The sequence below is a fragment of the Chelon labrosus genome (genome assembly GCF_963514085.1).
Source record: "Chelon labrosus genome assembly, chromosome: 4".
Taxonomy (NCBI): Eukaryota; Metazoa; Chordata; class Actinopteri; order Mugiliformes; family Mugilidae; genus Chelon; species Chelon labrosus.
This window is the reverse complement of record NC_140340.1, coordinates 20,549,879-20,563,485: the sequence shown is the minus strand read 5'-3', so window position 1 is coordinate 20,563,485 and position 13,607 is coordinate 20,549,879. Positions and strand designations below refer to the sequence as shown.

At 37.8% G+C, this 13,607-nt stretch overlaps 2 protein-coding genes across 4 annotated transcripts in view; one reads left to right on the top strand and one right to left on the bottom strand.

Moving 5' to 3' along the window:
• Window positions 1-13,607, bottom strand: part of cenpp (centromere protein P) — an 89,947-nt gene that overhangs the window by 33,719 nt on the left and 42,621 nt on the right. The window lies entirely within an intron of this gene.
• On the top strand, window positions 1,678-12,662 carry aspn (asporin (LRR class 1)). The gene is made up of 8 exons (XM_084542751.1): window positions 1,678-2,416; window positions 4,789-5,049; window positions 5,936-6,048; window positions 7,919-8,132; window positions 9,212-9,322; window positions 9,542-9,635; window positions 10,445-10,583; window positions 11,248-12,662. The coding sequence occupies exons 2-8, from the start codon at window positions 4,833-4,835 to the stop codon at window positions 11,446-11,448; spliced, it is 1,089 nt and encodes a 362-aa protein (XP_084398877.1). The 5' UTR covers window positions 1,678-2,416; window positions 4,789-4,832; the 3' UTR covers window positions 11,449-12,662.

The following is a 13,607-nucleotide window of genomic DNA, read 5'->3' as shown; positions in this document are numbered from 1 at the left end:
TTTGAAGCTGTGACTGTGAGCAACTGGAAACTGAGTCTGAGGTTTTAACAAGAGGACCATAAACAGGGACTCACTTACAGTGGACTTTTCAAAGTGCTTGTCAAAACTGTTATTTGTCACCAAGGTACACACTTAAAAAAATGTCTCTTGCAAAGAGGAAAGAAACTCGCATTGTGCCCATGCATCTCCCTCTTTATCTCTGTTGGTGAAACCAAAAAAATGCTGATGTTTAATGAAAAGCTTTTGTCTTTTAACAGAGCTGTATTCTATTTTGCATTTATGACCATGTAATATTCATCAAGTGCTGCTTCCTAACTGCTTCTGCTTGGCATTCTACTAGTAATATGTTAACCAGAGAAAGCCTCTCTTAGATTAAATGCTGTTATTGTGTCCAAGCTACAGTAATGACAAGAAAAATATATACATACACAAAGTAGCCAATTATATACGTATAAAAAACACATCACAAAACTCAGATTGTGCCCTTAAAAAAACTAATGACCCAAATAGATAGAACTATGAAATTAAAAGTCATCACCTCAAATGTTTGCACGTTTGATGATGTAAAATGAACGGTACACCTGAAACTTATGCTCAGGTGAGAGTTTAAAGAGTGAGGACATTACTGTTTGTGATAAATCTTACTGTGTACTAATCACGGATCCAAGAGGCATGCATGAACAAGACATCCACATTTTCCAGCATCAGGTAAAAACACAATAGAAACAAGACTGTTTTGTAGCCTGGGGCTTTGTTTTTTTTTAATACAACTGGAATTTCATCTTCAGTTTTCCAAAAGCTTAAAGGAACCATCTGAGATTAAAAGCTTACATTACAGTTTTCTTTATGCAGAGAGTCAAACAAATCATAACTTTGGTTAAAGTCCTTCAAGTTTATGAATTTCTGTCAAAGAGTATATTGAACAAGAATGAGCTCAGCTGGCTCCTTGTTGAGGAGATGATCATTTAACCAGCTCTCTGATGGTTTGGAAAATATGATTTCCCCATTGACAAGATGCATTGAAACCAGAACACAGACCCAAACCCATTTTGGTTCGTCTCACTGCCAAACCAGGGCATATTTGGATAGTCTCACTCTGCCATAAGTTGCGCCGTTCCAGCTCAGCTCAGCAGAAAATACCAGCACTGAATGGAAAAGGGAATTGTATAACACTCAAACCCCTGAGGGAGCGAGCTCTTGTTAGCTTTTCCATTCTTGGGAGGTATTTCTCATTCCTGCCTCAAATGTAAAGCTGAAGCATTTCCTCTTGTGCCTTGTTAAGACACACATCATGCAGAGCGCAACACAAAAAATATTTTTACAAACTGATCTGATTGAGTAAATCTCCCTGATACTTGTGGAGTATGAGTAATTGAGTGATAATCTAACAATTATGTCTGAGGAAAAAAATAAAATACTTAAAGGTTCCACAACACAGGTCTGGTGCAATCTAATATTTCCTAGCACAAGCTGATGCCTTTAAATGACTCTTGATTCATATATTAAAAACTCATCTATTAAAATATGATTCACAGATTTAGTAATATACCTCTTTTTCCCTCCAGATGCATTGGCTCAAGAAAGTGTGGCAAAGTCCCCATATTATGATATTTGCACTTTTTTGCATAAACATTTTAGTGAAAAGTAGATTTAGAGCAGCAGCACAATAATTATCAGTGCATTATCCTGGCAGGCTCTTCTCAAAAAGCCTCCTCTTACTGATCACAGATGATTGATCTGATGTATCTACATGTACTGCACGTCAGCATCCTTTGCTTAGGGTAAGTCAGTTGCTAAAAAGGCATCCAGATTAAGGAATTCCTCAAACAAAACAGATGGCATCGCCCTAAAAAAAAACTCCCAGCAGAGCAGGCTCACCAAAATTATACTGATGTTCCATTCAGAAAAAAAAGCAAACAGCAACAGCAGCTGTACAGTTCCACTATCCTTGTTTATCTCAGTGCCATCAGGCCTCGCTGTAGGAACCACTCACATTCATGTAAAACATTAAGTAAAGGGAGTCAGCGGCAAAGGAGGGGAGGTGATAGACCTACCAGTGTGTTCTATATAAAAACCTGCAGGAGTATGAAGTATGAACTGGCATCACTTCAAAGCTCTAGATGGAAAGCACATGACTAAGGTCCTAACAATGCTTCAAATCTAGTCCCCACAACGTACAGATGGTTTGATCACTGAGAAAGGCAAGAGCTCTCACCCTAAGAGCAGAAGTTTTCCATCGGTGGGGGTGTTCTGGGGTGTGCAGGTTTTCTTTTTTTTTTTATTCGGCAGCGAGAGGGTGATGCTGTTCTTCATTCACTGGGAATGCATTGACTGAGAATCTGACTCTGAGCTTTCCAGCTGGACCCGGCTGCTGCTCCGCTCACTGCGTGAGGTTTAGACACACCTGAAGGCTGAGGTAGGACACACCCTGGATTTACTAACAAAGAAACAACTTAACTGTTATATGTTTTTAACTGGCTGATGTGAGAGGTTTTACTTTTAGAGAATACAGCATCTTTGAGGTGTTTTGGTCAGTTAACAAAACTTCAGCTGCAGGCATTTAGTGGAGCCATATAATTAGGCTGCAAACTGTAGTACAATAAAAATTAGATTCTATGGGAGGACAACATGATATTTAAAATGCTTTCATTTCTGAGTTCGATTTGCGTGCATCTAGATTGATTTACAGTCTGACCCTGATGTTTTGGGAAAAATCTGAAGGGAAGATGATGATGATGATTAATGGTTGTTTTGAATATGGCATAGTCTTGCAGAGTCTTGGTTTACTGATCTCACTGGACAAAACTTTAAAGAAAATTGCCATCAAGTATAGTCATTTTAAATCATAAATACAAACCCATGTGAGAAATTATTAGAATCAAAAGTTCCATAATGACTTCATAAGTTTATGGGCAGAAAATTGTATAGCTGTTCATTTGTTGTCAATGAAATTGATTATGAACATAAATTGTGCCATGCCTGCTTAATTATGATTTCTAAAACATCAGTTATCAACATGTGGAATATTTATGGTTTCCAGCTTCTCTGGCAATGAGTAATTTATTGATTCATTCGTTTTATATCACTGTAAACTGAGTCTTTGGGTTTTGGACATATGGTCAGTCACAACTCAAGATGTCATCTTCAGCACTGATCAACCCAGATCAAGTGTTTTCTGACATTTTCATGTCTACACAATTAAACAAACAACCGTAGAAATAAATGAGATCATCAATGAGATAATTACTCATAGCAGTCGTAAATGGAATTCTAATTTATGAGTCCTGATGGAGGCTGCTGACATCAGAGAGGAATGAAGGCTGATGACGTGCCTCTGGTTTAGATTTCTTTTGAAATGCAAACCCTCTTTAGAAGTGGAATTTGTCTGCACCAGTCTGACCGGCGTAAAATGAAACTAATTGGTTTTCAAGACGTGCTTCTTTCAATGAAAAAAACAACACAACAACTAGACCACCTTTCTGCCAAGCTGCAAAGCAAACATCAAGAAAACAGAGTGCTGCTTTTTGAGCTATATGTGCACATGTGGAATACAAAGACAGCCTGGGTGCAGAGGAGGGGTCTGTGCTGAGCAGTATTTGCTGGCGAAGCAGGATGCTCGACAACCACCACATATTTGTGGGTGGACTACACGTTCTACTGAAGTGCTCAGAATCCATCAAGATTAGCAGAAGCACGCAACCAGACGATTTGTGCCTCTCTCCGCTGGTTTTGTGAATGTGCAATAGAGGAAGACGTATAAATCATTCTGTGAATCACCCCAGATGGTGAATAGGTGAAAGCAGGAGAAACATTTATATTGGCTGCAAAAAGCAATTTCCAATGGAGGTTTTCAGAGTTTCATGAAAACACTGGTTGAAAAAAGAACAGCACACTGAAAGTGATCCCTCTAGGAACTCTGCATGTCCTTTTACCATGTACTGTTTTAGCAACATATTCTTCAATAAAGCAGAAAAATGAAACTGAACAAAAACTTTGTTGGAGTATGACTTAGCAGCATTGCTGAGCACAATGGAAAATGTGGGATTGAAAGTAACAGCATCAATCAATGTGTGTTCAAATGTGTTATTATGATGGGATTCCTAGGGTTCCTAAAGTTCATCTGCTTGATTGGGCACCACTGCTTTAAAAAACTACAGCAGATATTCATTTAAGGCTGCACAGTGGAAATGACAGTTTGTGTGTTGGACAATGGGAGATGAGTAAACAACAAAGAGGGCTTCACAGGTTCACATGGTTCCCGGAGACTGGTTTGGACATCAAGTCTGACTGGGTTCAAATATTTTACTGTGAATGCCATTACACTTAGTGAAAGGACAAAGTAGGTTTTGAATATCTGTTCTGTTGATGTTACAATGAAAGCAAAACCCTGCTTGAAGAGTTTTCCTCTCATAACTAGGGATGTAATGGTAAACGTATTAATCGTGAACTGTTTGGCATGAGACTTCGGTTTCTTACACCCTACGATTCCACCAATCAATAGTCTTTTTATGTCTATGTAGTCTCAATACTGGAACACAAGTTCTAGGGTGTGTCTTCTACCTAGAGTGTTTCGGCTGTGCACCAGTTTTATGTTGGCTATAACATGCTACTATCAGGGTTAGTGTGTAAAGAGGCTGACGCTGTCCGACTTTTATGAATTTTGTACAGTGTATAATGTCACACTGAGTGTTTTATTTGGCCTTCCTGCACAAACGTTTTCTCTGCTATACCATAAAAATACTGAACCGTAACTATAAAACGATACATGTTGCTTCTCTTTTCCTACAGCTCTCCCTGGTTACAACTGAACTAACCAGTCTTCTAATAAAACCATGAGGATCTTCCTCCTGCTTTGCCTGCTGGCACTAGGCAACGCCAAACCCTATCAGCCTGTCAATGTCATGGACATCATGAAAAACTATGACATCATGATGGCGGATTCAGATGATGATGATGACGACGATGATGACGATGATGACGATTATGAAGATGAGAACTGTCCAGCCAATTGCAATTGCTCACCCAGAGTGGTGCAGTGCTCAGATCAGGGTTAGACAACACACATTCGGTCTGAACATATCCGGAACAATATTATGTTAACTGTTAATACATCGGCGTCCCTACACAAATGCTGAGCTACAGTACATTCAAAAATGTCAAATTCATCATATAACATCTTGTCAAAAATTCCAATGGTCTTATGTCTAAAACCAACAAGGACTGATTCTCAATACTTTAAAACTTCCCTGCTCTTATTTGTGGCAGTTACGCAAACGTTCTGACTGTATACTGTATTTATTTATGTCATTTATCCTTCAAAATGACTCATAAAATATAGTTTTCAAAAAGTTCAGTAATTACCTACATCAGTTTACACAATGGCTTTTAGCAAATGTTACTCAAACTGATTATATCTGTGAGAGCTATTGTCAGGGATAGATAAATTGCCATTTTGAGCACCATTCTAAAAATCCCTGACAGGACAGGCCCTATTTCATCACATTAATTTCCAGCAGTGGTCGAGTCAAACATGAACATTAACATGAGCAAACAATGTAGTTGGATTAATATAGAAGATTTTGAATCCAATACTCTTCTTGTTTTAGCTCCACTTACACACACTAAAAAGTGCCCTTCATAAATTTACCACAACCAGCTAAGACTATGAAAAAGTCTTGATGCCATGAATGTTATGAATATTAGATGAGTAATTCTTTTAACCAGAATTTCTTAAACTATCACGCACAACAACAGTCAACAGTTATTATATGAGACCTGGGATGGTTGAGTAGCAGTCTGAAAGACCCCCATTACGTCTTCCTTTGTATATGTCAGTATTTTATACCTAACATACAGAGGTTAGCTGACCTCTCATTTTCATTTCCTTTTGGCTCAACTCTCATCTTTACTCAGGCATTTGTGTTTCTGCCAACAGGTCTGATATCTATTCCTGAGAAGATTCCCGAAGACACTGTGATGATTGACCTCCAAAACAATGATATCACCGACATTAAGGAGGACGACTTTAAAGGCCTCAACAAGCTTTATGTAAGAGAACGATGTCTGTACATAGTAGAGAACACCACAACCTCCTTCTTGTTACCACCAGGCAGACGTAAATATGAAACATGTATGGAGTTAGGGCGGTAAACAAAAACATGACAGTGATCCATCTGATAAACTACATGAGGAAATAACTTCCAGTTACATCTCCGGATCAGATCTGAACCAGACATGTGCTGCAAGATATTGCAAGTCTGAACAATGCTGATGGTGTAAGGGATAAGTGAGAGTATCCGTCTTTCTCCTCAACCATTAAAACTACTTTCAATTCTATCAGACACACCTGAGACAGAATTTAAAAAGTCAGCAACGTCAATGTTATCACAACACGTTAAATCTGTTTTAACATTGTTATCATCTTAGCTTATTGTAGCACTACTCGGATATGTGCTAATAAGAGAAGATTACAAACTTCTGCTAATGCTTGTAAGAATGTAATTTGGTATCAGCATTTAAAATAATTATTCATTTGACCTTTTGACTGAATTGGGGTGCAAATGAGGGACAGCCCAAGCCCCAGAAGAGCAAGTTGAGGTCGCTGAGAATAAGTGGCCTTTACTTGTCTGTTGTTATTTATCAGTCCATTGTGTAATATGTGTTAATATTTCACTAAACAGATGAAATTTTGATTTGCCAACACATAAGACATAACATAAAGTACCTCAAACTATGAATGTGTATGTGCAGCAGACAGCTACACACACGTGCCAATTTGGAGAGCTCACCTAAACACGTTTTTCCCAAACCCTCTCTAAACATTTTCTGCTTCCTTTTATTAGCATCAGTCCTTACACAGATTACGCCTCAGAGGTCTGAGAAAAAAAAAATTTGCAAGTTACTGGTTAAACATTTTTGGACAACAATGTTTGGTCTATGTGTATTAATATGGAGGTGGAGGTGTGGAGGTGTAGTGGAGGTGTAGAAGACACCTTCATCGATCCGATGCTTTAAATAGGTTTTGAAGTAAAACTTTAGAAGTTCTTCACTCATTTGAGCTGGTTGGAATTTTTGGAAAGTGGTGTGTGAAATATATTCACCGTTTCTTTTGCAAAGTTAACAGTTCAGTTAGAAAATATAATATGTACCTTCACTTGCCTATATTACTAACTACAGGGCAATTGGAGCGTGCACGCACTGTGCAGCATCTGGATCCCCGCACTGAAAACAACAGTAAACAGAAAACAACAGACTCTCCTACTATAGCAACAAACAGATTTGAACTAGAGCTTTAAAATGGATCACAGCTTAAAGCTACAAGCAATGACTGCACCATCTTGCAGCTATTAAGGCTGTGAGATAAGAAGAAATGGTTCACTAATAATGCCACACAATTGCAGCCCGCAGCCTTGGAAGAACTAAACTCCCAGCTGAGGAGAAGGATCGTCTTTGATCCAGCTGCAGTTTTCTCAGCTTGGAACAAACCACATCAAGGCTTAAAACTGTACTGTATTAAAGTGGGAAACAGTGGGAACAATCTCCAAGTACATCTTTGTACTAATACAGTAGTTTGTCATCAAGTGTTTATGGTGCAGCTGACCTGTATTTCTCTGAATCAGATCTTAATTATGATTGCAGTAGAAAAAGAAAAAACAGCATGGGCAAACCAAAATAAAATCCAAACATTAAGCAGATTTATTCTGCCATTAGAATTTGTCATCACTGTAAACGCATTTGTGATTCTTTTTGGTGAAAACATTTCACCAAGCACAGGTTTCACATAGAAATAAACATTTGACCATCTGATCAAAAAAGTCAGACCAAATGTTAAATCGCTGTTTATTTTACTTGAGTGGTATATCCCAACACCAGCCTAGTGAAAATCTTTCCTTTTTTACATCCTTTCTTTCCACAACAGGGCCTGTTTCTGATTAACAACAAGATCTCTAAGATTCACCCGAAGGCCTTTAAGAACATGGACCAACTCAGACTACTGTATCTCTCCTACAACCTGCTGACTGAGATCCCCGCAAATCTGCCTCCTAACATCATCGAGCTTCGCCTCCATGAAAACAAGATCAATAGGATCCAGAAGGATGCATTTAAAGGCTTGAGTTACCTCCATGTGTTGGGTAAGACCAGGTTTTAGGTTCCTGTATCAGAGTAGCATAACTAGCTTATGTAAAATTTGTTTGTCAAGATAGGTTTTTATTCAACCCAAATACTGCAGGAGTTAATTACATTACTGTGACAATACATTAAGCAGAGAAACAAACATTAACACATTCTCAGACCCACAAAATAAAAAAGGGTGGTCATCATTGCCTCCCAAACAAGTGTGGTAAACTCAAACTCCTTGGATAAGCCTCAGGAAAGGTTCCACAGAGTCATCCAGAAATATCGTACTGATTAAAGTGCAGTTACACTTTGGCAACTAAAAGTATTGTTTATTTTTTTGTTTAACGTAATGAAAAGGTTGTTCAGTCATAAGGTGTCACCCCAGTTTCCTTCATGGTCAGGTTTGACTATGATATGTTTAAGTCGTGTGACTCCAAACTTTTGCATTTGCAAATATGCAAAGGTCAATGTGACAAAAGGTTAATCTTGTCATGTCTACAAGATCCTGTACAAAGAACAGCCATGCTGACTATGCACGTACCATTTATGTACATTAAGTATGTTCAATCTGAATGCATATCTGCTCTGCTGTCCTTAACAACCACATCATTTTGTGTACAGAAAGGATTTAAAGCAGGAAGTAGAAACAAAAATCAACCCGACTTGCAAAAGAGACACAGTGCCAGCTCGCGTTTGGGTGGTGTTTTTACAGAGCAAGCCAGACTGACAAGAGAGTATAAATGGCTCGCACCGGTGTTGACCATGTGCGTATGTACCGGCGTCTATGTCCCACAGTACTCTAAATGAGCCTTAAAGGTTCATATAACAGTGTAGTCCAACTCATCACTGGCTAACAAGCCATGTAAAGTTTCTCATTAACAAAATAATGGTGGAACAGATTCAAATGGCCGACGTCACACTGACCATAATATCTTATTTCAACAAAGTCAAGCTTTGACCTGTTATCAACGGATCATTAAGATGATTTCTATGAACAACTGATGAAAGTGTCATCTCAATATTATCGTAATTAACGTGATGTATGTTCTCTATTATAACAAAGAATCATTCATAATTGTGCATATCCAAACAGAGCTGGGTGCCAACCCTCTGGCCAACAGTGGAATAGAGCTGGGAGCTTTTAATGGCTTGTCTGCTCTGTATGTCGGTATAGCAGAGGCCAAACTAACAGCAGTACCAAAAGGTAGGATTATCACTCACTTCATGTTTTGCTGGTTTAAACACATTTAGTTTTCTTCCTCTTCACCTAAAGTTTTACTACACTGGACCTGAATTAAACTGATTTGAAGCCAGTATTGTCTGTTTATATGATGTTTTTATTTAACAGGTTAAATGAACTAGCAGCTGAAGAAGCTTAATGTCCAATTAACATTGGTTATATCTGGTGTGTTGTCTCTCACAGAACTCCCATCCTCCATGACAGATCTGAGTCTGGATTACAACAAGATTGCTAAGGTGGAAATAGAGGACTTCATCAGATATAAAAACCTGCAAAGGTGAAAACCAGCCACGTTATCCTAAACAAATTTTTGTTCCAAATAACAGGAATGTTTTTCAAAACTCCAAAAATATATAATCACCAAATTTTGATGATTGATCTCATGTTTAAAGGACCAGTGTGTATGATTCTGGGGGATCTATTAGCATCGATGAAATGTGGTATTGACATTTATGTTTTTTATGTACAGTATACTGTACAATTAACCTGTGCCGATGAATAGTTGTGTTTTTGTTGGCTTATAATGGGACCTTGTAAGGAGAAGGTCCTCTTCCACAGACACTGTCGTGCTGTGCCTACATGTTACTACAACAGAACAGAAACACCAAACCTAAGAGATGGCCTTTCATTTATTGCAGAAGTAGTAACTATATGTCACTGTCACCTGCCATCACTCATTCTCGAACACACTTGAAAATGGAAGGGTGGTGGAGAGGTATTCAGTTGGTTGCAATCTGTAACTTCACCACTAGATATGAATAAATCCTACACACTGGTCCTTTAAGAACGTGGACGCTTTATTAAAATATGAATATTAAAAAAACGTGCGAATGATCTGAATTTAATTTAAAAAACTAGATAATGACACTCTAAACCATTACATTGCATTATCAGTCCACAGCAGTCCGACAATACTGTACCTGAGGTTCAGAGCCACCGAGTTTACGTTAACACAGCTTCCTAACATGAAAACATAATACAACATAATCTCTGTCATTTAACCTAAGCTTAAATAAAATACACCCATCAATCTGAAGCATAACCTGATAACCTGACACTATTAACTATATTATATTGTTTCTGCAGGCTAGGACTAGGTTTCAACCAGATCAAGTATGTAGAAAATGGCAGCCTCATCAGCACCCCAAACCTCCGTGAGGTCCACCTGAACAACAACCGTCTGAAAAAGGTCCCACCAGGTCTCAGCTCCCTGCGCTACCTCCAGGTGAGATTCACATAATTTACAAATCTGTTTATGTGGCTCAAACCTAAGGCCACTATGTTAAATTGAGAACTTTATCTTCAGGCACAGCTTAATTTTTACCCCCAATGTTGTATTCTACCTTAACCTCACACGATCTCTGACATTTTTTCCACATGGCTGTTGGTCAGTGTTGGGCCTTCTGTGTACGTCTGTGACCCTAATTTTGGTAGTGTGTCGGCAATAATGAGACTTTGCAGTGTGTTCAAGTAAAACTTTTGGTCCTGACACAGGTCAGGCCGGTAGTTCATAGACAATCTGGCAATCTTGTTTGGGCCTTTTGAGGAGGAACTAACTCTTAATCACTGAGCTGGCTGAACAGCAAACAAGTGAATTTCCACAAATGTTGAAATAAATAAATAAATAAATAAATAAATTAAGTGTTGCAATCCTTGTTCTGCAGGTGTTTTCACAATGTGAATTAGAGAGAACTTATTTGTTAGAATACATTTCTCAAAAACATCTGTTTCCTAAGCAAAGTGAGGCTATAAAATAATATCTTACTTTACAAATTGTAACAAAGGCTTGTTCCATCCCTCTTCTTTGGCTGGTTGAAAGTTTCTAATATCACACTAAATGAACTTTGATGAAAAAGCAGAAAATTTGAAAATCTTCTCTGTCTGTTCAGGTGGTGTTCCTCCATGGCAACAAAATCAGCAGTGTGGGAGTCAACGACTTCTGCCCCATCAGGGCCAGTGTCAAGAAGAACTTGTACACAGGCATCAGTCTGTTTGCCAACCCTGTTAAATATTGGGACATACAGCCAGCCACCTTCCGCTGTGTGACCGGGCGAAGGGGTGTTCAGCTTGGAAACTTCAGAAAGAAGTAGGAAGAGAAAAATTATGAGTTCCAGACGGTTCAAAAATGGAAAACTGCCAGTATCATCGAGACACTATAAGAGAGGAGCTGGAAGTAATTCTGATAGATAGATAGATCTGTATCCTAAAGGGCTAGCTGTTTGAGAGATAAGATAAATCCTCATTATATTAATGTATATTAGAACTTGTAGCACATTTTGTTCAATACAATTTACATATAGAAGTTCAGTCAGGGAAAAATAATGCTGAAAATGAAAATTAAATCATAAGCTACCACACTAGGAGATGTTTTCAGTGGTGATAAACTGTATAGAGCAGAATAAAAAGTACATGAAGGGGATTCATTGTCTCCCAACTTTTCCTGGTTTAACTTTCCCAGGAATAAGGCGCCTCCTCCTGGTCAATCTTTACACAAAACCACTCAGTGACTTGACTTGAGTGGTGTTACTGTATGTGCTGAAGCATCATTATCAAAAGATATCAATTAAGAGATCCATCCTTTAATTTCTAGTTTAAAAATAATGTAATATTTAATGAGATGTAGCCGAGTAGAAAACTTTCTGTAGTTGTCTTTATATCCAACAAAACAAACCTCTTCCCATTTGCCGTTTCTTCTTCTTTTTTTTTTTTTTGTTTTAAATAATTTTAAATACACACGACAGAAGAGTTACTACAGACCAGAGCTGTAACATGACAGGAGCCTAAAAATGACTTTTAAATTGAAATACATTTTCCTTCCAGCAGAAGTCTATACAGACAATGAATGACGTTGGCATTATTAGGTGCAATAAGTCACTTTGACTGTCTTTTAGTGGATTTTTTGTTTTTGTTTGCATGTTTGTATTGTCTTTATTTAGAAGTCGGAAGCCTCAAGTCAGATTTGATCATACATCGTCCTTGATGTAAACATGTCCTCGGCAGAGCTGGGGATAGATGTATAATCTGTAACCAATACGAAATATACCCCGAACATCCTTCTGAACTATAGCATCCCAATGAAATACAATAAATATTAAAATTATAAATAGGTAGTGTAATGCCATCTTGGAATGTCTGAGAGCATCTTCTGTACAAACATGTTCATGTTTCCTCCTAGGTTTGCTCTTCTGAAACGGTGCTATATTTATTGAGGATGCCTTTAAATAAACCTGGAACACCACCACATTTATGTCTTAAACTGTTTTCTTTGCACGTTTGAACAGGAATACTTGATCTTGTTATGATCTTCTTGGAAAAACAGTTATATTCATTTAATTGCATGATTAATTTTGAACATGTGTTTGAAAAATGTGTTTCCTCCCAATAATTTACATAGTTATAAGTGTTAAATCAAATTCATGTTTTAATTACAGTCTTATAAAAAATGTTCTCCAGGAATTTATCTGGAACTGGAACTGTTTTTTGATCAGTCAGAAAACAAAACCAGAGTTCATATATTTTTACACACTCATATTACGTGTTTTATCAGTTAATGCTTGAATAATGAATGTGATCATGATCAATTCATCAACTTACATGAAAGTCCTGGACAATAACCTATAGATAGTATAGACGAGGATTTGTTTAGTTTATCATAAAAATATTATGGCAGATTCTTTCTGCGTACAATAAGTAATAATAAGTGACATTAGATCCAGAAAATGTGTATTTTCCACTACTATTCCAGCTAAATGTTATTACTGGGACCATGTGTTATTTCCCCGGTAGGTGGCTGTTTGAGCAGCTGGGTTATTTCTGTTTCCACCAGCAGATGTCACTGCATGATAAGGAGTTACAGCGAACCCTCTAGGAGTCAGTGGACCTCTGGAGACCAGTCCAGAATTTAACGCTACAACTTTAATGACAATTTTTTATATGGTTTTTCTGCACTTTGCTATAACTGCCAAGTCTGAGGCTACTTTTATATAAAGTTACTACTCAAACGTACTTGGGGAAAAATAATGAAAAGATGAGTGGTCTTATAAATCTTTAAATAATTATTTATAGTAAATTTTAACTCACAAAAACTCTTTTCCATTCTACATTGAGCTACAACATGCTGTTAATACAGTACAAGTAAGGACTTAAAGTAACTACTCATGTTGAAGACTCTTATGTCTCGATGTCTCTTAGAGCTGTACCAGTAAACACAAGGAAACTGCAATTCAGTTTGTAAAAGATGGAGTCGGTC

Bases quoted from the DNA above. Each gene is read 5' to 3' on its own strand.
- aspn (XM_084542751.1), top strand. From the start codon at position 4,833: ATGAGGATCTTCCTCCTGCTTTGCCTGCTGGCACTAGGCAACGCCAAA. The intron at 8,133-9,211 runs GTAAGACCAGGT...ATATCCAAACAG, and splicing joins GAGTTACCTCCATGTGTTGG to AGCTGGGTGCCAACCCTCTG. The intron at 9,636-10,444 runs GTGAAAACCAGC...TTGTTTCTGCAG, and splicing joins AGATATAAAAACCTGCAAAG to GCTAGGACTAGGTTTCAACC.